The sequence below is a fragment of the Chiloscyllium plagiosum genome, chromosome 39 (genome assembly GCF_004010195.1).
Source record: "Chiloscyllium plagiosum isolate BGI_BamShark_2017 chromosome 39, ASM401019v2, whole genome shotgun sequence".
Lineage (NCBI taxonomy): Eukaryota > Metazoa > Chordata > Chondrichthyes > Orectolobiformes > Hemiscylliidae > Chiloscyllium > Chiloscyllium plagiosum.
Window position 1 is genome coordinate 117,640 of NC_057748.1, and position 26,750 is coordinate 144,389.

Sequence of the window (26,750 nt, forward strand, 5' to 3'; positions counted from 1 at the left end):
TCATACTGAAGCGCAATGCAATCCTTGCCCATCACCGCTACACCTCTGGTACAAATACATTGATAAGGGATGAGATTGAATTATAGTAGTCCCCTCTCTCTTGATAAGATGGCTGAGAGGTGATTGAACCCAGATCAGGGATTAGATAACTCAGTCTCCTTGGACAGCACTTTGTAATTGCTGTTCATGTTTCCTTTTTTTAAATTGAAATCAAAGTATAAAGCCCAAACATTGGTTGAAAGTTTTATTAAAAAGATAAAAACAGATCAGAATAGGGTCCTGGGAGGTTTATACAGAAATATACTGATAAATCCATCAAGCTATTCTAGTATTTGGTGATTTGTGCTTGCTATGGTTGGCAGTGGTGTCTGCTATCACTTCCCCCCCCCCCCCTTGGGAATAAAGCAGGTTTGTTTTGTTGAAATGAATGATAGAATCGTGGAGTCAAGAACAATAACAAGTCTTCAGCATTCACAGCTCAACTAAACCACAGGCATTACTGACTTTGACTGACCATTAAAAGAAGTTCTATACATGGTCACATGGTAGACAGAACTGAAATACTTCTGAAGAGTGAAACATGTTCCCATTTTGGACTCATTAGAACAAATGCAAAATGATAATTTAAACTAAAGAACATGGTGCTGATTGATTTGCAAATTGAACATAACTGGCTGAGATATTGCCATGGAGAAAGTCAGAAGAAACTATAGGGTCCTCATACTCCTGCATAAGTGCAAGACTTGAACAACTCCGTGTGTGTGAATGTCTATCATTTACACTCTCACTATATGAGCTGGACTGATTATCTTAAATTGGTTGGATTGCACCCAACAGCACCATCTATTATCTCAGCAAGTGCTGCCCAATCGCAGAATTACAACCAATGTAGACTTGCCTTTGGGCTTGCAAGATTAAATATGATCTCTATCTTGCTAAGAAGGATTAATACTGCCATGAATTCATTAATTGTAATACAGGATTGACAAGTTAGAAAGAATGTTGGAAACAAAACACAAGATGTTGGATAACGTGCAGTCAGAACCCAGGTGAAATGTAGTTATTCTTCCAGATGTTGAGTCAGCTGCAGCTGAAAACCTCCCCTTAACTTGTGCGAGAGGATTTCCTGGACACTGTAGCCCTATCAGTTGTCCACCATCTGATGAAAAAGTTAGAAGATCAATCATGGAATCTGAACCAAGGTTTTGATTGGTTAGGGGCTGGAGTGGGAAATTGAGAGGGGACAATGAGATGGGGCTAAGTTGGGTTTTCACATTGTTCATATAAAACTGCAGGCTCCCTAAACACAGATTCAGGTTGGAGAGTTTTGTCTAAAGCATATTTGTTTCATTTCTGAAGCCAAATGTTACTCTGTACTGATTAATGAATACTCACTCGCCAAGTACTTGGTACAATTCAGGTTTAAGCACAGGTAGAAAAATGTTGATGGATGTTCACCCATAAGATGCATCATAACAAGCCTGTTCCTAACTTCACAGACAACTGCACATACATTTGCCAGCAGTAGATACAGGAAAGTGATGAGGGTCCTGCTTTTCCTCATTCTCCACTGAAGTTGAGGCAAACTGTAAAATCCTTCATATCAAATATGCTCAGATCAGTCAACTTTACACCCAAGTTCTCCTTTGTTTGCACAATTCAGAAGCATTTTGGACAACGTATTTACATGAAATCTTTGAGATGAGTCTGGAGTATGTGGTCATACAGGAACAGCCTCTATACACATGCCCTCACAATAAATCAGAGTCAATAATTCCAGAAAGTACCTTGGCCACTTGGTTACACTGATGCACTGGTATAGAATAAACACATTCAAATAAGTCATGCAGCGGACATCAAAATAAACCTCAAAATTAATCCACATAAAATTATTCAAAAATAGATTCTGCTGATTTGTGTTTCCATTATCCAATGTCTATTCAACCAATTTTGTGAAGAAACCGATATTTTCATGCAGACGGTATGATTCCTTAAATAAGGCCATGGTTTACTCTTTGCATTTTTGACAGCTCTCCAATATAGACAATGCTTTTTGATATAAGCTTGTTATATTCTGTTTTGGGGTCCTGGCTGAATTGATTGAATTAGGTTTTGGGTAAAATGAGTTGGATTGAGGTTGGTATTGGGTGATGTCATTTCTCCAGTAACAGGTGATTTCTACAATCATGTGTCAACACTGAATAATGAATGCTCCTCGAAATGGTTCGATAGCTGATGTGGTGATCCCAGTCCCAGTTGCAATCCACAAAAAGGATTAAACACAAACCGAAAGCAAAGTTACTATAGGAAGTTATAAACCAAGAATAAAAGACAGGATTTCCTTTGTTCCAGAGCAACCCACCAGCCTCGTTGTTACTGAAAACGAATGAGTTTGTCGTAATCTGGGTCGATATTTCTACACAATAACATCGATAACGTCATTGCAAAAAGCTGTAGGGAAAAGAAAGTCAATGTGAATAATTTGGTTTCCTACTGCCCAATAGAATGGCACAAACCAATAGAGAGAGAACCACTCCATACAGACACCAGTGGGTGACATTCAGCACTGTTCCCATAAACAATCCCATCCTGAAATCAGAGACACAGAGGCAGTGAGCAGCTATGTACACATGGTCATTCTCCATATCCACTTTCAAGGCTAAAGGGTTATGGTGACGATGCTTCTAGGACACAGCTCCCTGTGTAGTCTGTCCCATTTATTCAAGTGGAAACTCGAGAGTAATTCTTCCAGTAAGACAGGATACAAAAACTGGAAATGCGATTACTATTTCTGAATGAGTGATGTTAACCCCAGTCCCCCAACTCCTGACTTCTCACCAGGGTTCATTTTCAATTTGGTCTTACTCACTCAAGCAGTACCTGTAATGTGAACTGAGAATATCATAGTATCTCTTCCAGAGAACTTTCCAGTCCATTCTCCCATTTGCTTATCTCAGTTCCTCAGGGAGAGAGAATCAATCTGACCCCCTCCCCAAACAGGGCAGGAACAACAACTGTTGTCAACTGCCAACAAAATAAACCAATGATCAAATACCCTTATGCTAAATACTGCAATGCAACGTTGGACATTGATTAATGAACTTTTGTAACTTTGTAATGAGATGCTCTCATCCAATCAAATTGCTCAGTACATCTACACTCATGGCTTTCTACCATCTCTCACCTTTTATTCAGTCGAATACAGTTTGCTTCACAAAACATTCCCTCAATGCCATAAGAACCCACTGATCTGCCCAGTTATTAAGAAAGAATAAACAACTATCACTGTTCCTCGGAGTGAGTGGTTTCAGTGAATAATTCAGCTGTTGCCTCTGATCTCTCTGCTTGTCCCTGAGACTGTGCTTCTTCAGCAAACAATTCAGTTGCTGTGTTTGTTTTCTCCGCTGTTGCCTGCACGTGAACTGTAATATTGGAAGAAGTTGCAGATACTTCCAAATGCCGAGGCTGCCCGATTCCAAGGCAGGGTTGAAACTGCTGTAAACACAGGATGAAGGAGAATACAAGCAGTCCAAACTAGAAGCGAGGCAGGAAAGGAAATGGCATTGAAAAATAGTTCAAAGAGAAAGCACATCACATGACAAAATTAATTGTCTGCACAGGATTATATCTGCACACCACCTGTCAATTCCCTACTGATTGATTATCCTCAATTTAATGTATTTTAACATGTGCTTATGCAACAATCTATTTTCCTCTCCTGAAGGTGCTGATCCCACACACACTGACCCTCCCAGGGGTATGGCTCCCACTCCTCTCTCCCCCCCCCCCACCCCCAACACACACACACTGACCTTTCCTGGGGTACGGTTCCCCCCCAACACACACATACTGACCTTTCCTGGGGTACGGTCCCAAACACACACACTGACCCTCTCTGGGGCATGGTACCCCCACACACACACTGACCTTCTCTGGGGTACAGGTGCCTCTCTCTCACAAACACACACATACACACAAAAACACACACAGAAATTCTCACTAGGGTACAGAGTCTCACATGCACCAAACCTCACTGGGTCAAATACTGTTGACGTTCATGCTGAATGAATTAAGCAATTATTAGTAAACTGGTCAAATGTGATCAGTGATAAGTTAAGGTACAGAAATTAGGTTGTGCACAAACAAATTCACACATGAGGTAATTACCTTGGCCAATATTCAATGTGGAAACCTCTGGGAGCAAAAATGGAACCAAACCAAAGTTAGTTGGATTAACTCAGTTCAATATTGCCAACAGTTTTACCCAAAGTCACTATTAATGCACTTAAAAGTATCAACAACTTTTATTCTGGGGGGTGCAGGACCTGTTACAAACACAATATTAATCTGCTCTCAACACCACGCAATACATGTTCATATACCCCACATGCTTGTTCACATGACTGCTATGGCCTAACTCGGAGTTTCCCCTCTCAGTGCCAAGAATAAAATGTTTCCCCCTTGATTTGACCCAACCTGGGTAGTGTTGTAGAACAGAGAGACCTAGAGGTTCAGGTACAATATTCTTTGAAATGTGTGTCACAGGTAGAGAGGGTGGTTAAGGAGGCATTTAGCACACTTGTGTAGATTGGTGAGATGTTTGAATATAGAAGTTGGAATGTCATGTTGAGGTTTTACAGGATGTTGGTGAGGCCTCTTTAGGAGTATTGTTTACAGTTCTGGTCTCCTGGTTACTGGAATGATATTATTAAACTGGAGAGGATTCCAAGAAGATTTACCAGGATATTGCCAGGGAACGGAGGGTTTGAGTTATAAGGAGGGGTGGATAGACTGGGACTGTTTTTCCCACTAGTACTATAGCAGGTTAAGGGGTGACCTTATCAAAGTTTGTAAAATCATGAGGGGTATAGATAAGGTGAATAGCAATTGTCTTTTCCCTAGGGTGGGGGAGTTAAAAACTAGGGGGCATATTAAAAAGGCCACAAGGCAAAACTTTTATTTTTAGAAATATAGGGTTTGGTTTGTATGTGGAATGAACTTCCTAAGGAAGTGGTTAATGTGGGCCCAATTACAACGTTCATGAATAGGAAAGGTTTGGAGGGATATGAACTAAATACATGCAAATGGGACTAGTTTAGTTTGAATACCTGGTCAGCATGGACAGGTTGGATTGAAGGGTCTGTTTCCATGCTGTATAGCGTGGTGACTAAAATGGAGGAAAAAGCAGCACAAGCAGCAACTGGAGCCCAGGCCTCAGGCTTTTACTCAGTAACCAACAGGCCCTACACTCCTGGAGGAAGTCTCCACTCGGATGATGCTGGGAGATTTTCTCCAGTTGTTCCAGGTTAGGATGCACTGGGCTGTTTCTGTAGTTTAATCTGTTGCTTGAACTTACTCCATGAATTATTTTCTTATTCATTTCCCAAAACCCACCTTTTTCACCAGGATTTTGGTTTCCTCTATGAATCTTCACCCCCATTTGCCCTCCCATCTTCATTGAATTTGCTCACTTGTTCAATGTACCCTGTCAGTCCATGGTCAATTCCCTTGGAGCCACCTGCAAACAAAACCCCAACTGGGGGTAGGACATAGGAGGATGTCTCCAGTCTCTAGTACACTGCAATGAGGTGATGATCAATCCAAGCTTAAGCAAGGTTGATTCTGAAACAGTCACACAACTGCAAACAGCATCAGAGGGTCACAGCACAGGCACCTGGCAGGAAGATCAGGAGAGGAAGCCATGCTCTGTGCCTGGCTAGGAGTCCAGGACCAGTTGCATTGGAGAATGAGACAGAGCAGTTGCAGGAACTAAACACAATGAGGTTTTTTTTCAGCAATCTATCCCAATCTCTGCCTGTACCTCCCAAACCATCCCACTCATCCCAACTGTCCACATTACCTTCATTTTTTTTATTGTTTTGAGACATTAAAACAAGTCAGACTCTATGATAAGTTGTGAATATGACAGGAGGCCTGACAGCAGCCTTGGTGCAACCACAGAATCAAATCAAACATGGGATGTTCACACTCCCCAATGACTTACCTCCACTAAACTCACACCAATCGAGACAATCATGATGCTCAAGATATTTTCCCTCATCCAATCGAACACGTTAGTCTTACAGCTCTGGAGAATCAAGAATCAGAGTCAGTACCAGAAGCATCACGCTCGCGGTCTGCATCTCAAGTAGGGAATTACCATCAAACTAAACCCTCTCTGGACATTTCCATGGGTTCAGGAGTGACTAGGCTGCTCTCTCCCTACTACCTGCACCCAAAGCTCTCCAAATACAACTGCTCAAATTTCAAACCATCGCCAACCAAGGACCAGAGGCAAGTCAGACAAACAATGAAAGTGATGAAACGTTACCTTCAGGGTGACACCGAACGGGTTTGTGGGGGCAAAACAGAATCCAGTTTCTTTGGTAAAGTTGAAGCTGGTGATATTCTGTGGGAAAGAATTATAACAGGAGCACGGATAGGTGAAGTTGTTCAGCGAACTGTTCTTCATTTTTGAGTTTTTCATCCATTCCTGAGAGCTATTCCAACCACAGCAAGAAAACTGAAAAAGATGGGAGGCAATTTAAGGCAGACATTTACCAGGAGATTTAGCACAATCTTTGAAAGTAGCATTTTACTGTGGACAAACAGAATTAATGGATAAATATCAAGGTATCAAAGTGGAATGTGGATCAAGTATAACTGGAAGCAGAGTTCCCCAGTGAAGTGGTAGGAAATCTCACTTCCTGTTCTGTTGGATCAATCCTGGATAATTCAAAACTTCTTCCCTTCATCAAACTAAGACTTCTAGTCTGAGCTGGATAATACACTCAGTTTGAACTGGAAATGGTAAAAAGGTTATTACGTTTCCTCCAAATGAATAAAAATAATTAAGGCACAAAATGAAGGTGTCTGATGATAGATTCCTGGGAGACATAGAAAATTTTTATGCAATGGCGACCTTAAATCCATAAACTGAAAGCACAAAGATAACAGATTCAATACAGAGTTTCAAAAGAGGAAAGAATCTGTCAAGCTTGAAAGAGTTTGGAAAAGATTTACAAGAATGTTGCCAGGGTTTGAGCTATAGGGAGAGCTGAATAGGTGGAGTTTGTTTTACCTGGAGTGTCAGAGTTTTAGGGGTAAGCTTATAGAGGTTTGTAAAATCATTAGGGGCATGGATAGGGTAAATAGACAAGGCCTTTTCCCTGGAGTGGGGAACTCTAGAACTAGATGGCGTGCGTTTAGGGCGAGGGGGGAAAACTTAAAAGGGACCTAAGGGGCAACGTTTTCACACAGAAGGTGGTGTGTGTATGGAATGAGCTGCCAGAGGAGGTGATGGAGGCTGGAAGAGACCTGGGGTGTGCAGTGAGAGAGGGACTCACTGAAATCCTTGTAGAGGGAGGAAGAGGGACTCACTGAAAAAGTTTAAAGATAAACTAGCAACTCCAAGTCAATCAACCACACCGCCCTGAGGCAGCAGTGTGAAAGCTTTCAGGAACAATAAACTGAGGCAATTTTAACAATCACTTGGACAGGCATGGATCACTTAAGAAGACCTGGACAAATCTGTTCAAGGAAAATTGGATTTAACTAACCTGATCATGTTTTTGATGAGCCAGCAGCAAGGGTTGATGAAGGTAATGTGGTAAAGTAGTCTACATAGTCAAACTGCATTTGACAAAGGGCCACATGATCACTTGTCCACTGTAGTTGAAGCCCATGAAATGGAAGGCATCGTGAACATGAGGTTGGCTGAGTGACAGACAGGAAATACAAAGCAGGAGGGAGCTGTTGTGCTGCACACTGGATGAGGATGTGTACTCGGGCAGTGCCCTGACCCATTCAGAGTCAACCTTTCTGGTTTAAAATTTAGGTAAAAACAATGACTGCAGATGCTGGAAACCAGATTCTGGATTAGTGGTGCTTGAAAAGCTCAGCAGTTCAGGCAACATCCGAGGAGCAGTAAAATCGATGTTTTGGGCAAAAGCCCTTCATCAGGAATACAGGCAGAGTGCCTGAAGGGTGGAGATAAATGAGAGGATGGTGGGGGTGGGGAGAAAGTAGCGTAGAGTACAATAGGTGAGTGGTTGAGACATTAAAACAAGTCAGACTCTATGATAAGTTGTGAATATGACAGGAGGCCTGACAGCAGCCTTGGTGCAACCACAGAATCAAATCAAACATGGGATGTTCACACTCCCCAATGACTTACCTCCACTAAACTCACACCAATCGAGACAATCATGATGCTCAAGATATTTTCCCTCATCCAATCGAACACGTTAGTCTTACAGCTCTGGAGAATCAAGAATCAGAGTCAGTACCAGAAGCATCACGCTCGCGGTCTGCATCTCAAGTAGGGAATTACCATCAAACTAAACCCTCTCTGGACATTTCCATGGGTTCAGGAGTGACTAGGCTGCTCTCTCCCTACTACCTGCACCCAAAGCTCTCCAAATACAACTGCTCAAATTTCAAACCATCGCCAACCAAGGACCAGAGGCAAGTCAGACAAACAATGAAAGTGATGAAACGTTACCTTCAGGGTGACACCGAACGGGTTTGTGGGGGCAAAACAGAATCCAGTTTCTTTGGTAAAGTTGAAGCTGGTGATATTCTGTGGGAAAGAATTATAACAGGAGCACGGATAGGTGAAGTTGTTCAGCGAACTGTTCTTCATTTTTGAGTTTTTCATCCATTCCTGAGAGCTATTCCAACCACAGCAAGAAAACTGAAAAAGATGGGAGGCAATTTAAGGCAGACATTTACCAGGAGATTTAGCACAATCTTTGAAAGTAGCATTTTACTGTGGACAAACAGAATTAATGGATAAATATCAAGGTATCAAAGTGGAATGTGGATCAAGTATAACTGGAAGCAGAGTTCCCCAGTGAAGTGGTAGGAAATCTCACTTCCTGTTCTGTTGGATCAATCCTGGATAATTCAAAACTTCTTCCCTTCATCAAACTAAGACTTCTAGTCTGAGCTGGATAATACACTCAGTTTGAACTGGAAATGGTAAAAAGGTTATTACGTTTCCTCCAAATGAATAAAAATAATTAAGGCACAAAATGAAGGTGTCTGATGATAGATTCCTGGGAGACATAGAAAATTTTTATGCAATGGCGACCTTAAATCCATAAACTGAAAGCACAAAGATAACAGATTCAATACAGAGTTTCAAAAGAGGAAAGAATCTGTCAAGCTTGAAAGAGTTTGGAAAAGATTTACAAGAATGTTGCCAGGGTTTGAGCTATAGGGAGAGCTGAATAGGTGGAGTTTGTTTTACCTGGAGTGTCAGAGTTTTAGGGGTAAGCTTATAGAGGTTTGTAAAATCATTAGGGGCATGGATAGGGTAAATAGACAAGGCCTTTTCCCTGGAGTGGGGAACTCTAGAACTAGATGGCGTGCGTTTAGGGCGAGGGGGGAAAACTTAAAAGGGACCTAAGGGGCAACGTTTTCACACAGAAGGTGGTGTGTGTATGGAATGAGCTGCCAGAGGAAGTGGGGGAGGCTGGTACAATTACAACAGTTAAAAGGCATCTGGATGGGTATATGAATAGGAAGTGTTTAGAAGGATATGGGCCAAGTGCTGGCAAATGGGATTAGATTAGGTCAGGATATCCGGTCGGCGTGGATGAGTTGGACTGAACTGTGTTTCTGTGGTGTGCATCTCTATGACCTAATCAATTTGATTTGAAGATGACAAATTTACATAACTGAGGAATGGGGATAGGCCTAAAACTTCACAAAAGAGTCAGCAGATCCCAAGAGGTAAATGACCTTGTTCTGTGTTGTATGATTCTAATTCAATAATTCATTTATCCAATTTTAGCATGCTAGGAATACTTTGATAAGTTCTAAGCACGAACAAGCCATGTGTTCATCATTTATGCCTATACTAACTCATCCTAAATCTCAATGAAAATTAATTAAAGAGTATTGGCGCCTTTAATTGTTGGGAACTCCAACTGCATTACCAGGGGACACCAGCTGGTGGCACTGAACATCCTCGTGCTCAATGGAGTCACCAGGAAAAAGGCAGAGGTTAACTGATTTGGAGATGCCGGTGTTGGACTGGGGTGGACAAAGTTAAAAATCACACAACACCAGATTATAGTCCAACAGGTTTAATTGGAAGCACACTAGCTTTCTCACTTTTTAAGATTAGAATCAATCTAAACATCATGGCACAGACAGAACACCTTCAACATATTGTCTAGCTAACACCAATTGTTATAGTTAACCTGAGAATGCAACTTTTTAGAAAAAGTTTTGTGATTTACACATGAAAGAAGTGAAACTACCATGGTATTTGAACAGATGAAAGACTCAACAGACAATCAAGGTATTTTTCAATGTACAATTTCAGTTACATCACACTGTAAACTTTTGCTATAAATTCTGTGCCTTACAATTGTGTCCTCCACAACCACCTGATGAAGGAGCGGCGCTCTGAAAGCTAGCGTGTTTCCAATTAAATCTGTTGAGCTATAACCTGGTGTTATGTGATTTTTAATGAGGTTAACTGAGCCATTCACCCATTGACACCAGAATAGACACCGGGCTCTGTGGGGGCCAGCCTGGGCATTGAGAATCTGCTGCTCTCCTAATGATAAATGGTCTGAAATTTCTGGTTAGTGATTAGCAAGAGGGTGTGCCATAACACGCCTTTCCCAGACTGAGACTGTGCAGCTAACAATCTTTTTGCTTTGAAATTTGAAGAAGAATTCAAGTTGTGAAAGTTCTGAACTAGCCACAATTCACTGTCACGTTGGGAACATGTCCCTTAATATAGCCCATGTTGGGGGTATATTAGAACACAAAATAAGCCAAATTAGAATTAGGATGTGAAACCGAGGCAGTTACTTGTATTCAGTACCGCAAATAACTGACTTCTTTTGTTTATTTGGTTTTACTTTTATTGCTGCTAATTTGTGGTTTTAAGAACAGGGCAGCCTGACTAAAGCTGACCTGAAACTTTGTTAAAAGGGTCAAGAGCTTAAACCCAAGTCACTGAATAACAAGTATCTACCTCAAGAAGAAAGCTGCAATCTGTCAGGCTGCAACTTGAGAAACACAATGTGCTATTTATGAACTCACTGCCAAAGATCTGTCCAGTTTCATATCCTCTCAAACACTCATTCTCCTTTTTCCTTTCGGGATTAGACAAAGAACAGTAAGAAATAGATAAAGTTCAATTGTAATTCGTAGATTTATCAAATACTTTTGCATAAAATCAGACTCTTTAACAAAATTATTAAATCCCAAACACGAATGCTAAGTAAAGTTAAAGTTGCCATTATCCTAGAGAGCAATAGACCTGCTCTCTCAACAGCGAAACTGCGGTGGTGGTTTAAACAGAGGATCACCACACCTCAGGGAAAGAGGGAGATTGAGAAAGGAGGACCTTCTGTGTCCTTAGCTGCTGAAGCTTACACCTGCCACTAACCTATTCATAACTCACTTGCATTTGGATGAAGTCCCAACTCTCCTCCAGGCTCTGAAGTTTCTCATCGGTCTCACCATAGGTTTGGATCAGGTTCTGCACGGCTTTGCCAAGCTGCTTCTCGATCTAACAAGAGGTCAAAGCATTAACCAAACTTCAGAGAACACACTGACCAATCAGGTCTCCAAGCACAGAATTCCACAGCTACAACAACAACTTGTATTTATATATGGTGCCTTTAGCATGCCAGGATTGTTTCACAGGAACATGACACTGAGGTACACAGGTACCTGACATATCAGGCTGGGTGACAGAAAACCTGGTCCAGTGGTGGGTTCATAGAATAGAATTCCGACAGAGAATCCCCACAATGTGGAAACAGGCCCTAACAATGAAAGAGAGATGTAGGGAGATAATTCCAGATCTTGGGGTCCAGGCAGCTCAAAATGTGGACTGAAGGAAATCAGGGATGAAGGACTGCAGAGATCTCAGAGGGTGATTGGCCCAGGTTAGGGTGGGATGAGGGTATCTACAAAAACTTTTAAAACGTGGATGAAAGCTTTGCATCAGGATGTCACTGTGAGAGGCACAGCATGTCATTTCACTTGATCCAAAACATGTCAGAGTCATACAGCATGGTAACAGACCCTTCTGTCCAACCAGTCCATGCCAACCATAATCCCAAACTAAACTAGTCCTACCTACCTGCACTTGGCCCATATCCCTACAAATCTTTCAAATTCATGGACTTTTTTGAATATCTTTTGAATGTTATAATTTTACCCAAATCCACCACTTCCTCTGGAAGTTCATTCCACACACGAACCACTCTGCGGGGGTAAAAAATTGCCTCATGCCTTTTTAAACCTTTCTCCGCTCATCTTAAAAACATGCCCTTAAATCTTGAAATCCCCCACCCTAAGGAAAAGACACCTGCTCTCCACTTACCCCATGCCCCTTATGATTTTCTAAGCCTCTAGAAGGTCACTCCTCAGTCTCCCATGCTCCAGGGAATAAAGTCCCAGCCTATCCTGCCTCTCCTTAGAACACAAACCCTACATATCTCCATACCCTTGCAACTGAGGAAGAGTCACTTGACCCGAAACGTTAACCGATTTATTTCCACAAGTACTGCCTTTGGAAGCTAATGCCTTTGCATAACTAAACACTGTGACATGTGCAGCTGTGCCCCCCCACACCGTGCTCATCCATTAGTGAAGGCAGGATCTTGGGTGGCTCAGTGGTTAGCATTGCTGCTGCACAGCACCAGGGACCCAGGTTCGATTCCAGCCTTGGGTGACTGTCTGTGTGGAATTTGCACACTCTCCCTCTGTCTGTGTGGGTTGCCTCCTACAGTCTAAAGATGTGCAAGTTAGGTAGATTGGCCATGGGAAATTACCCATAGTTTCCAAGTGGTTACATGGAGAGGTTAGGAGGATGGGTCTGGGTCAGATGCTCTTTGGAGGGTCAGTGTGAACTTGATGGGCCGAATAGCCCATTGTAGGGATCATACAAATGATTTTTCCCTTTTTCTTAGGGGAAAACACACACCATTTGGGAAAAAAAAAACTTCTGGGTTTCAATTTTCCTCACTGGTCCCTGCACCCCCATCCCCCTCCTCAGAGTCCCGGGAACTGCCACACCCACCACCCCACCCTTCATTCCTCTCCCTGGCTGAAGACAGCAATTGGTATCTGAGCTGCTGAACTGGCTGGAACTCACCGATCTTCTCTGGGTGTAAACGAGAACTCCGACAGTAATCTGGGAGGCCAAGAGGAACACCAACAAGGTGAAATACTGAAGAAAAAAAACAAATCATTTGTCAGAACTAGCAGTGACCCATTACACAGGCCTCAGAGTTTGGCCACAGTTTGGTTTTTGCTTCATGTAATAAAATCAGAATGTTGTGGATACTGAAAATCGTAAACAAATGTAGGTCTGCCCACTCCCTCTCTCTGGAGAAACTCTGCAGGTCTGCCCACTCTCACACACTCTCTTGCTCTCTCTCAGACCAGTCAACTTTCTACAGCAGTTTGTTCTAACTTCTATTTTCTGGACAAATTTTCAGTAAAAAGCAGAACAAGGAGATTGTAAACAAGATGAAATTATTTAAAATAGAACCTGCAGCACATCATTTTTTAAAAAAAAGTTTCGATCTGTGAGCCCAGAACACTCTTGGGATGGGGGCGTCCCACAGGGGTAGCGTGAGATTAGATTCAGAGTAACACTACCCACTATTGTTTTGATCCGAAAGTAAAGCTCACTGAACTATCCTCATCAAACACTCCCAAGGCACGGGTTTAAATACAGAACTTCTTCTACAATGGCCCCTGTATTAATGCCCAGAATAACGTTTTGTAGTCTCACATTCACTAGGAACTGGACTCTGTCCTCAGAGTCAAATCTTGTGGGGAACAGATCACTAAAAGCATTTGCTGAGCTGTGATTGGTGGATGGTGGAAACCGCTCTTTCTTAAAGGACTGGAGCTTGTCAGAAACCTGCTGTTTGATGATAACGCTGTCACTTCCTCTGGGACACAAACACTATATTTCTGAGAGGAAGATGACTTGGCAGATTGGATGACTCTATGATCAGCAGATGTTTGAAAATGAATGTTTGTGGCTGTATTTAGCAGAGGACAGGTCTTCCGCCAGACCTGACCTCCTTCCACACAACTGGAAAAGCAAAAACCACCAAGCAACTGCTGGGAAATTCTCTCAGTAACACCAACAATAATTTAAAGAGTTGAATCATTCATTCAGTTCAAAATTTGTGTGTCTCATTATGTTTCCATCTCCAAGATACATCTCACCTCGGAAACTCTGGATCTCATCTCCTGATCACAATCCTTTGAGTTCAATGCAGTCTGTACCACTCTTCACTCTGCCTCCCAAGTTCACCACCTCCTTACACAATCCTTCAAGAAGGTCCTTTTCTCAAACGTGCTGCACCTGTTACTTGGATCCTGCTTGAAGACTCTGCCCCAAATCAAGGACAAAATGGAGAACTCCCCTGTTTTCCCCAAGAGCTCTGGGATCTGTTGTTTACAGCTGCGGGAATCAGTTAAATTTGCCAATATCTAAAACTGCTGCAATCTTAACAATAATAAATTAACGCTTACATGTACTTTCTGTTTAAAAGGATTACTTTTACTCCAGTAAGATTGTTATGAATGGCATTTATCCCTTTCTCTATCTTTGTTGAATATTGACATTTTAAAATCAATAGTTTCAAATGGAGGGGAAATATTTACAGTCACACATCAGTCCTGAAATAGGGCTGTCTTTGGAACAAAGAGTTTCTTGGTTTGCAAGTTGTGCCTGGCTGTCTCAATCAGTGTTTAGGTTCAAGTGTAGATGGTCTCCACAGAGACAGTTTTCCATTAATGTCGAAGCAGGTCATTTGGCAAGTCCAGTCCCTCTGAAGAGCATCCCACCCCCCCCCCCGGCCAATCTCTGTAAATCCTGTATTTCCCAGGGCTAACCCACCTAGCCTGCACATCCCTGGACACTATGGGTAATTTAGATTCCCTACAGATTAGATTCCCAACAGTATGGAAACTGGCCTTTCGGCCCAACAAGTCCAAACCGACCCTCTGAAGAGTAATCCAGCCAGACCCATTTCCCTCTGACTAATGCACCTAACACTATGGACAATTTAGCATGGCCAATTCACCTGACCAGCACTTCTTTGGACTGTGCAAGGAACGTGAGCACCCAAAGGAAACCTATACAAACACGGGGAGAAGATGCAAACATTACACAGACATTGCCCTGAGGGTAAAATGGAATGTGGGTCCCTGGTGCTGTGAGGCAGCAGTGTTAACCACTGAGCCACCATGCTGCCCAGAAATGATAGTCAGAAATGATACTCACAATCCCCAACATGCACTTCACTTCCTTCAATGCTCCGATGCAGCCCAGGAATCCCATCATCATGGTGAATGTGCCCAAACTGGACAGCAGGTATGACCACAGGTGGAGGGGGATCGAAGAGGTTTCTGCTCACAAAAACAGGGCCAGTAAAAACTCTCAGAGCCAGACATATGCATGCTGAGAAGCTGCAATATTTATATCTGTGCACATAATATGAGGATATAACAGAAGGAACAGCTATAATCTCCCACACAATCAGATACATCCAACCCACTACTCGATCAGGAAGTAGCGCCAGCAGCTGTTTCACAGTTGATAGAGGATTGGGGTGAAGAACACTACCCTATACATGAGTGGAAGGCCAGAGAGGAGGAGCAGAGTCTGTCCAATGTAGGAATAAGCCACGTACAAAATCCAAAACATCTATCCCTGGTTTGGGCTCATAATATCTGATAAATACAATCAGACGGGGTCCGTCTATGAAGATGGAGCCCTGGGGTTGTTGCAGTTTCTGAAAAAGACATGGAATGTGAACGTCGGCCTCCAGGGCAGGAGTGGGGCAATGATACAGGACAGGTCCAAGTCTACCCTCCTCCATTGTCACAATTGCAAGTCACTACCACCACCCTCTGCCCCTTCCCCCACAACTCCAAACCCTCTCCCACCTCACTGCCAACTTAAAACAAGCTGCTGACAAACAGTCAACAGGTAGGGCTGTTTGGGTTCAAGTCAGTGACGTTGAACAGTCCTTCCTCCGAATAAACACTTTCCATTGCTGATCATTGTTACTCTCAAATTCTGCCACAGTTCCAGTCAAACTTGAAATAGGAACTGCCTTGCCAAAACAAAATATACTGGAGACAGATGACCGTTACTGACAGAATTCCAGCAGCTCAATCTCAGCAGGCTGTAAAACTCCAGCCATCACTCTCCCCTTTGCAGCTGCTTGCACAGTAAGTACATCTCCACATTGGGGTTCCATCCTCTGTCCCACAATTTCCTTCTTTTCCTGCCTCTCTCCTCCAGCCTCGTCTTACATTCATCATCCTATCCCACCGTCTCTCTACCTCACTGCTTTCCCATCTGTCTTTAATTAGCTGCAAGCCATTTTGGGATGCTTTATGGTTGTGAAAGGTGCGATTATAAAAGCAAGTTCCCTCAATCTCGCTCACCATCTCTCTTTCTAATTGTTCCCTGTTTATTTGAATCTTAGTGATTTTCAACTGTAACCGAAGTACCCTCCCACCATCTGTCCAATTCCTCTCTCTCCCCACCACTTGCATTTCTCACACTTGCCTTTACCTGTCCCGGCCCCAATCTCACCATATCCTTTACATATTCAAAAGTTCTTTTCCAGGAATTAACACAGACTCAACAATGCAGTTAGTATTGTATCACAAAATGGCTGTCCCCAATACAGTTTCTAACTGTTTTAAAAGGAACATTAGCAATACATTCAATAACTCATGGTTTGATAGGACAGAACGTTAACATGGCTGAACAGTGAGATGAAGTTACACTATTCAGTGTGTTGTCGGAGCGGTTACACTGGACATTGCAATGTGTGGCCTATGCTGAGATGGGGCATATCAAAACTATCCTTTGTGATAATGGCAACCTTTATCCGATCATCATGTCTCGATAATCACACCAACTCATGGAAGGACCTACATCCTTCACCTTCTGGCCTTGAGCAGCGCTCACTCTACCTCTGATTAGTCTGGAAAGGAAAAGTGTTTCGAAAGGTTCGAACAGCCCATGAAACTAGTTGCCTCCCGCTATTACCCTGCAATAAATACAAGGTTTGCTCATCATCAAACAGGATGTGGTCAAGTTAAAGTGGGTCATTTGACATTTCAGTTTCAGTCCCATTGCGATGCCAGTACTGGAGGCCAGAGGACCCAGCGGCTGGTGGTAGCCACTGATCACGCACAGTGGACCATTTGTGCTTGTGACTGCAAATTCTCAGAACACTACATCCACCATTGGATATAATTCTACTATTGGACATTATTTATTAAATAACATGGACTGTGCCAAGAATTACACTGGAAATTAATTTAAAATCATCAGTCCAGTTTGCAGTGTACTGCCCTTGTGTGTGCATGTGTTTAGAGCTCCATACATTAACACACACGACCCTGTGTGCAGGGAAAAGGAATCAATACTTATACAGCACCTTGTCACATGACTGCCAACTTCTGCTACATTCCCATAGCAACCCACTGGACCAGAGTCTCTCTCTTTAATCTGAGAGTCATGATTGAGAGTTAACTGTTCCTGCATCACCCCCATGCCGATAATAGCCCCACCACTCAGTACATTGTTTGCATGCATCATTAACAGAGTCTCATATTAAATTGGCACAAGCCAATAGGAATAGAAAGCAAACACAAGTTTATTCTCTAAACAACTGAAACACACTTCCTCACACAAAAAGCCATCACCGTAATCACACCTTCCACTCATTGCTGTGGTCATAGCTCACGTGTGTCTGTTACATGCACAAAGCTGGAAAATTTTCCCAGTTATTAACATTTTTACAGCATCTCAGACACTGCATTTAAATCTCAATCTCAGATTCAAATTGAATAGCTGACATGGTGTTCATTATAATAGGATGTGCTACATTTTCTGGGTAAGTTTGTAAAAAATACAGATTAGTGCAGACAAGTATATTACCCTTACAGTCTGAAACAGGACACGTGATAATAGACAGCAATTAAACAATTACTTTAATTGTATCTTCACAGAAGATGCAAAGAATCCTCCAGAAATGCTCAGGAAAGAGGAAATGAGGAGATGAAGAGGAGTTAAAAAATAGTGCTGGAGAAATTAATGTGACTGACAACAGGCAAGTCCCAGGGCCTGATAATCTATATCCCAGGAAATGAAAGGGAGTGGAAATAGTGGACAAGTTGGTGCTCAATTTCCAAAAACTCTGTTGAATCTACAACAGTGAGAAAACCAGGAATTACAGACTTGTTAGCCTAATAGCAGTAGCTGAGAAAGTAATGATGTCTACTATAAGAGATTTGACAAGAGGACACCGAAAATAACAAAAGGATTACACAACGTCAACTTGAAAGAGAAGTCACATTTGACAAATCCACTGGCGTTCTTTGAGGTTGTCATCCACTTTGGTCAGTAAAAGGGAATGACAGTGTATTATTTAAATGGAGAGAGATTGAGAAATGGTTAATGTACAAAGGGATCTGTGTGTCCTTGTGAGGATCTGAAAGCTGAATACAGGCTGAAGTAACTAGTGCAGTCAGGAACAACCATTTAATACACGCTCTTACTAACATAGGCTTCTTGATACAAATAACATGACAAAATGGCTTCTAGGCTGCAAATTAACAATTCTGATTAAAGCTGCATAAAATGGCTTCTAACCCAGCTAAAAGCTGAATTAACTATAGTCTATCTCAAAGATTAGCAGACAACGCTTCCTTTATAGCATAGAAATAACCAGACTGTGTGTTGCTGGAAAAGCACAGCAGGTCAGGCAGCATCCAAGGAGCAGGAGAATCGACGGTTCGGGCGTAAGCCCTTCTTCAGGCTTATGCCCGAAACGCTGATTCTCCTGCTCCTTGGATGCTGCCTGACCTGCTGTGCTTTTCCAGCAACACATTTTCAGCTCTGATCTCAAGCATCTGCAGTCCTCACTTTCTCCTAAATAACTAGACTGGTCAAGACATTACTAGCCATCCTTACTGACCTTGCAAGTGCGGGTGCAGAGACTAGGTTCGTGAGATAGGAGTACTTGGATGTTGGAAAACAAGGTTGGTTCCCAGGAAATATTATTGACAGCATCTTAGCCCAATGAAGTCATTTCATTAAAACTGATTGGTAATTGTTTCAAATTGCTCTGTGATTATGGCCTGGACTTCTCTCAAAAAAAGTATAAAAATGTCTTTGTCTTAAGCCATGTGCGCAGTTTCTCCGAGGAACACAGAAGTGTTTAACCTCTGTGTTACTGGACAACTTGTGACCAGCCGATATTGAACGAAGTGTAAAGTCTTACAGAACCAGGTCAAACTGCCGATCGCGGAACAGAGAGACCCCTGCCCCACTCCCTCCCGGGGGGTTCCAGATCGTCACCTGGTGCTGTGATTCAGACTCGGACGGACGGATTGCAGGCAGCAGTGTAACAGCCTCGAGTCCTCCTCTATTGAGTTCAGAGGAATCAGCCAGCCAGAAGGGAGTATTTTCTCCGTTTGGTTTTCCTCTCATTCAAGTCGTGTTAGACTCGACCCCTCGCTGCTTAACATCTCAGGCCAGCCTAAGAAGGATCGGTCCTGGTAAGAATTCACTGTAAGCAAGAAATCAGGGACCTCAGGAAGTTGGGGACCTCTGAATAGAGTCAGGGACTCTAAAAGAAAGTGTGAAATCTTACAGAATCAGACCAAATTGTTTGTGTGTATTGACCATTCACGGAACAGAAACAGAAACATACCTGGAATACTGTGTACAGTTTTGGTCTCTTTATCCAAAAGAGAATCTACTTTCCAGAAAGGAAGGGTAGCAAAGATGAACCAGACTGATTTTTGTGCTGGGAAGTTTGTCATATAAGGAGAAATTGGTCAACTGATCTTTAGGAGATGAAGGGTTATCATTGAAACATAAAACTCTAACAGGGATGGATAGACTGGTCCACACGGAGGATATTTTCTCTTGAATGGGAGTGTCCAGAATAAAGGGCTCAGGAAATCGGGAGACAATTTCAGACTGAGATGAGGAGAAATTTCTTCACTCAGAAGATAGTGAATCTGAGGAATTCTCCAGCGCTGAAGATGAAGTCACTTAAAATATTTAAGAAAGAAATCTATAGATATCTGGAAGCTAAAGATATTGAGGGGTACATGGAGAGCACAGAGTATGGCATTGACAGAGGACCGACTGTGTCGAACGAGTGAACTCCATGGTCTTCTCCTGTTCCTATTTTCTATAAAAACTCCTGAAAACACACAGCCTTAAGCCAAGATACCAGAATCATATACCTCCCTTGGAGTGCAGGTTCATAGCTCCTTGAAAGTGGAGTCGCAGGTAGATGGGATAGTGAAGAAGGCGTTTGGTATGCTTTCTTTTATTGGTCAGAGTATTGAGTACAGGAGTTGGGAGGTCATGTTGCAGCTGTACAGGACATTGGTTAGACCACTGTTGGAATATTGCATGCAATTCTGGTCTCCTTCCTATCGGAAAGATGTTGTGAAACTTGAAAGGGTTCAGAAAAGATTTACAAGGATGTTGCCAGGGTTGGTGGATTTGAGCTACACGGAGAGGCTGAACAGGCTGAGGCTGTTTTCCCAGGAGCATCGGAGGCTGAGGGGTGACCTTATAGAGGTTTACAAAATTATGAGGGGCATGGATAGGATAAATAGACAAAGTCTTTTCTCTAGTTCTGGAGTCCCTGACCCCAGAGGGCATAGGTTTAGGGTGAGAGGGGAAAGATATAAAAGAGACCTAAGGGGCAACTTTTTCACGCAGAGGGTAATACATGTATGGAATGTGCTGCCAGAGGATGTGGTGGAGACTGGTACAATTACAACATTTAAGAGGCATTTGGATGGGTATATGAATAGGAAGGGTTTGGAGGGATATGGGCCGGGTGCTGGCAGGTGGGACTAGATTAGGTTGGGATATCCGGTCAGCATGGACAGGTTGAACTGAAGGGTCTGTTTCCATGCTGTACATCTCTATGACTCTATATGAGTAATTCATGACCTTGTGATTTCAAGTTTCTCCAGGTCTCTCTACTTTGCACCACCATCACCCTTTTCCATTCTAACTGTCTCTCTGTTGCTGCCTCTCACCTTGCAGGCTTCTGGTCTTCAAAGACCTGCTAAAATCTCCCCTAAGCTGCTCGAAGATTCCCTGCTTCACTGCCAACAGATTAAACAAACATTAGTGGGTGGCACGGTGGCACAGTGGTTAGCACTGCTGCCTCACAGCGCCTGACATCCGGGTTCAATTCCCGCCTCAGGCGACTGACTGTGTGGAGTTTGCACGTTCTCCCCGTGTCTGTGTGGGTTTCCTCCGGGTGGTCCGGTTTCCTCCCACAGTCCAAAGATGTGCAGGTCAGGTGAATTGGCCATACTAAATTGCCCGTAGTGTTAGGTAAGGGGCAAATGTAGGGGCATGGGTGGATTGTGCTTCGGCGGGGCGGTGTGGACCTGTTGGGCTGAAGGGCCTGTTTCCACGCTGTAATGTAATGTAATGTAATCTAATCTAATCTAATCTAAAAAAACAGCTGACTGCCTGACAATATTCACCTCGCATTACCATACAGCTGCCCCTAGGTCTGCTTGCCCTTCTGGCTTCAGGAAACCAGCAGCTAGCTCCCAGTCTCCAATCCCAGCCCCTGATCCCAGACATTAGGGCACAGACCCAATCCCCCATGACTCCCTTGGTGCTAGCTGCAAACACCTTCATGGCTCCTCCAATCACAGGTTGTTCCTTTCCTGCTAGAGGACCTATCAGCAACAAGCACAGGGGACATCCAGCCTGTGATTGGAGGAGCAGCTCCGCCTTATTCTTTGCATTGATTGGCCGTGCCTCTCCCGCATTGTCCTCCTGACTCTGTACATGTTCGGCATTGCTGCGGGAGCAGAGGAGACGATGTACGAAGGGGGGGAAGACTTACCCAGAACGGATATGAAGCTGTTTTTGTCAAACAAAATCCAAAGGCCAAATCCCAACATCACTCCACCAAGAAACTGCAACAGAAAAGAAACAAAGTTCAGTAATTTTCCAAAAATATTGTCATACTAATTACACCCAGTCTGACCCAGCTGCAGAATTAATCAACAGAAGTCAATAGACTTGGAATGACAGATATTTAAGGCGAAAGTTCAGAAAACAGAACTTACGATCCGACTTCCTAGTCTGCTACCAAAATGACCCCACATTTATCCGCATTATAATGCACCTGCCAAGCATTTACCCACTCACCCAGAAATGGAAAAATCACACACAAGCATCTTGTCAGAGATTAACTTTCTCACAGCTCACCCCACCCACCCAGCTTTGTGCCATCTGCAAAGTTTGAGATACAGTAGCGCCTCAACATACGAACGACCCCATTCACGAACAAATCGGTTTACGAACAGGATTGTACCTAAAGTTTTGCTTCAACATACGTACAAAGTTCAAGGTATGAGCGAAGGTACGAACGCAAAATGCCTGTGTGCAACCACGTGGTTTCATTGTTCTGCTTTGCTACGTGCTTGTTGAACACAAAAGCTCTTGGGCCCCATGTGATCTCATTCAGTTCGTCTTTGGCGCGTGCGCTGAGAACAACCGTCCAACGCTATCCGAACAACGGGAAAAATTGATTCAGTTCGCAAACTTTTCGGTTCACGAACCAGGTCCCGGAACGGATTAAGTTCGTAAGTCGAGGCGCTACTATATTACATTTAGTTCCCTCAGCTAAGTCACAAAATGCTAACACCCTAGTTTCAGAACAAACTATCATGCATTCAAACTTCATGTAAAACTCCATCATATTATGTTCCTTCACACATGGTCATTACGTAATTAGCCCAGCTTCATTTCACACCAAGTTCAGAAAACACTGACCCCTTCCTGAATTCTCAACACGTTAGAACATCAAACATTGCAGTGCAGTACAGGCCTTTCAGCCTTCGATGTTACGCTGAACTGAGAAATCAATCTGAAGCCCATCTATCCCACACAATTCCATTATTATCCATATGTTTATCCAATGTCCTTAAAGTTGGCGAGTCTATTACTGTTGTAGTCAGGGCATTCCACGCCCTTACTACTTTGAGTAAAGACCCTATCTCTGCCATGTGTCCTATATATATCACCCCTTAATTTAGAGCTATGTTCCCTCGTACCAGCCACCATCTGAGGAAAAAGGCTCTCACTTTCCACCCGATCTAACCCTCTGATTATCTTATGTTTCTATTAAGTCACCTCTCAACCTTCTCCTCTCCAACGAAAACAGTCTCAAATCTCTCAGTTTTCCCTCCATACCAGACAACATCCTGGTAAATCTCCTCTTAACCATTTCCAAAGCTTCCACATCCTTTTTATAATGCGGTGACCAGAACTGTACACAGTACTCCAAGTGCGGCCAGACCAGAGTTTTGTACAGCTGCAACATAACCTCATGGCTTCGAAACTCAATACCTCGACCAATAAAACCTAACACACCGTATGCCTTAACAAACCTATCAACCTGGGTGGCAACTTTCAGGGATCTATGTCCATGGACACTGAGATCTCTCTGCTCATCTACACTACCAAGAATCTTACCATTAGCCCAGTTCTCTGTATTCCTGCTGCTCCTTCCAATGTGAATCACCTCACACTTTTTTGCATTAAACTCCATTTGCCACCTCTCAGCCCAGCTCTGCAGCTTATCTATGTCCCTCTGTAACCTGCAACATCCTTCAACACTATCCACAACTCCACCAACCTTAGTGTCATCTGCAAATTTACTAACCCATCCTTCTATGCCCTCATCCAGGTCATTTATAAAAATGACAAACAGCAGTGGCGCCAAAACAGATCCTTGCAGTGCACCACTACTAACTGAACTCCAGGATGAATATTTCCCATCAATCACCACCCTCTGTCTTCTTTCAGCTAGCCAATCTCTGATCCAAATTGCTAAGTCACCCTCAATCTCATACTTCTGTATTTTCTGCAAAGGCCTACCATGGGGAACCTTATCAAACGCTTTACTGAAATCCATAGACACCACATCAACTGCTTTACCCTCATCCACCTGTTTGGTCACCTTCTCAAAGAACTCAATAAAAGGTTAGTGAGGCACGACCTATCCTTCACAAAACCATGTTGACTATCCCTAATCAAATTATTCCTTTCTAGATGATTATAAATTCTCTCTCTTATAATCCTTTCCAACCGTCTACCCACAACCGAAGTAAGGTCCACCAGTCTATAATTACCAGGGTTGTCTCTACTCCCCTTCTTGAACAAGAGGACAACATTTACTTTACTCCAGCCTTCTGGCATTTTTCCTGTAGACAATGACAACATAAAGGTCAAAGCCAAAGGCTCTGCAATTTCCTCCCTGCATTCCCAGAGAATCCTCAGATAAATCCCATCCGGCCCAGGGGCTCATCTATTTTCACACTTTCCAGAATTGCTAACATATCCTCCTTGTGAATCTCAATCCCATTTAGTCTAATAGTCTGTATCTCAATATTCTCATCGACAACATTGTCTTTTTCCAGTGTGAATACTGACAGAAAATATTCATTTAGCATCTCTCCTATCTTCTCGGACCCCATGCACAACTTCCCGTTACTGTCCTTGATTGACCCTAATCTTACTCCAGTCATTCTTTTATTCCTGACATATCTATAGAAAGCTTTAGGGTTTTTCTTGATCCTATCTTCCAAACAATTCTCATGTCCCGTCCTGGCTCTTCTTAGCTCTCTCTTTAGGTCCTTCCTGGCTAACTTGCAACTCCCAAGCTAATCCTTTAAAAATTTACCTTGTGAACAGGCAGAGTGCACACTGAGCAGGAGCAGACACAGGATTGCTGAGTAAGTGAGGTAATATATTTGGATGGTTGCTTTACCCAAAACACTACTTAGACAGTGTCTCTCACCCATCCCCCTCTTCTAACCAAAAAAAAAGTTCTGTGCACCGGATTGGTAAGGTAACTAGTTCTTTTTCAATAGTCTTTTTGGGAGTTCAGATCAGTGAGGATGGAGGTTAGGGTAGTGGAAGGTTTCTCCTGCAGAATGTGGGAGGTAAGGGTCACCACTAGTGTCCTTGCTGACTACATCTGTGGGAAGTGCACCCAACTTCAGCTCCTTGAAAACCGCTTTAGGGAACTGGAGCTGGAGCTAGATGAACTTTGGATCATTCAGGAGGTGGAGGGGGTTGTTGACAGGATTTAAGGGGAGTAAGTCACACCTCAGGTAGAAGAAAAAGGCAGATGGGTTACAATTAGGAGATGGAAAAGGAACTGACAGGCAGTGCAGGGAACCCCTGTGGTTGTTCCCCTCAATAACAAGTATACTGTTTCGGAAACTGTTGGGGGGGGGGGGGGGGGGGGGGGGGGTGCGCGCAGGGAACTTACTAGGAATAAGCCATGGGGTACAGGTCTCTGGCACAGAGTCTGTCCCAGTTGCTCAGAAGGGAAGGGGGTGAGGAGTACAGCATTAGTCATTGGGGACTCCATAGTTAGGGGGACTGGTAGGAGATTCAGTGGGAACAAGAGAGACTCACGGTTGGTGTGTTACCTCCCAGGTGCCAGGGTCCGTGATGTCCATGATCGTGTTTTCAGGATCCTTGAGGAGCAGCCCCGAGTCATGGTTCACAGACACCAACGACACAGGTAGGAAAAGGGATGGGGATGTAAGACAGAAATTCAGGGAGCTAGGGTGGAAGCTTAGAGCTAGAACAAACAGAGCTTTATCTCTGGTTTTTTACCCATGCCACGTGCTAGCGAGGCAAGGAATAGCGAGAGAGAGGAGTTGAACATGTGACTACAGGGACAGTGTAGGAGGGTAGTTTTCAGATTCCTGGATAACTGGGGGTCGTTCTGGGATAGGTGGGACCTCTACGAACAAGATGGCCTACACCTGAACCAGAGGGGTACCAATATCCTGGGGGGGGTGGGGGGGGGGGCGGGGGGATTTGCTAATGCTCTTCGCTAGGGTTTAAACTAATTCGTGAGATCAGAAATAAGGTTTCAAGGTCGCAGGAGTGTACCGGCAGGCAAGAAGATGGTTTGAAGTGTGTCTACTTCAACACCAGGAGCATCGGAATAATGTGGGTAAATGTAGAGCATGGGTTGGTACCTGGGATTTCGACATTGTGGCTATTTCGGAGACATGGAATGGTTGTTGCAGGTTCTGGGTTTTAGATGCTTCAGTAAGAACAGGGAAGTTGTTAAAAGAGAGGGAGATGTGGCAATGTTAGTCAAGGACAGTATTAAGGTGACAGAAAGGATGTTTGATAAGGACTCGTCTACTGGAGGTCATACAGGCTGAGGTTAGAAACAGAAAGGGAGAAGTCATCCTGTTGGGGGTTTTCTATAGGCCTCTGAAAACTTCCATAGGTGTAGAGGAAAGGATTGCAAAGATGATTCTGGATCGGGGCAAGAATAACAGGGTAGTTGTTATGGGGGACTTTAACTTTCCAAATATTGAATGGAAACACTATCGTTCAAGTACTTTAGCTGGGTTAGTTTTTGTCCAATATGTGCAGGAGGGTTTCTTGACACAGTACGTAAACAGACCAACAAGGAGAGAGGCCACATTGGATTTGGTACTGGGTAATAAATCCGGCTAGGTGTTAGATTTGGAGGTAGGTGAGCACTTTGGTGATAGTGACCCCAATTCAGTTATGCTTACTTTAACGATGGAAAGGAATAGGTATATAATGCAGGGCAAAAGTTATTGCCGGGAGAAAGGCAATTATGATGCGATTAGGCAAAATTTAGATGTAC

The 26,750-nt window shown here is 43.3% G+C and overlaps 1 protein-coding gene across 1 annotated transcript in view; it reads right to left on the reverse strand.

The window, feature by feature from the left end:
* Positions 1-230: 230 nt before the first annotated feature.
* The window catches only part of LOC122542379 (leukocyte antigen CD37-like), a 33,467-nt gene continuing 6,947 nt past the window's right edge, over positions 231-26,750 (reverse strand). Inside the window, exons 3-11 of the mRNA XM_043680100.1 lie at positions 21,936-22,008; positions 15,290-15,414; positions 13,136-13,210; positions 11,432-11,539; positions 8,504-8,695; positions 8,177-8,260; positions 6,332-6,535; positions 6,005-6,088; positions 231-2,451 (exon numbers count right to left, since the gene is read on the reverse strand). Of these exons, the coding sequence (XP_043536035.1) occupies positions 2,374-2,451; positions 6,005-6,088; positions 6,332-6,535; positions 8,177-8,260; positions 8,504-8,695; positions 11,432-11,539; positions 13,136-13,210; positions 15,290-15,414; positions 21,936-22,008 (1,023 nt within the window). The 3' untranslated portion in view covers positions 231-2,373. The remainder of the gene's footprint in view (positions 2,452-6,004; positions 6,089-6,331; positions 6,536-8,176; positions 8,261-8,503; positions 8,696-11,431; positions 11,540-13,135; positions 13,211-15,289; positions 15,415-21,935; positions 22,009-26,750) is intronic.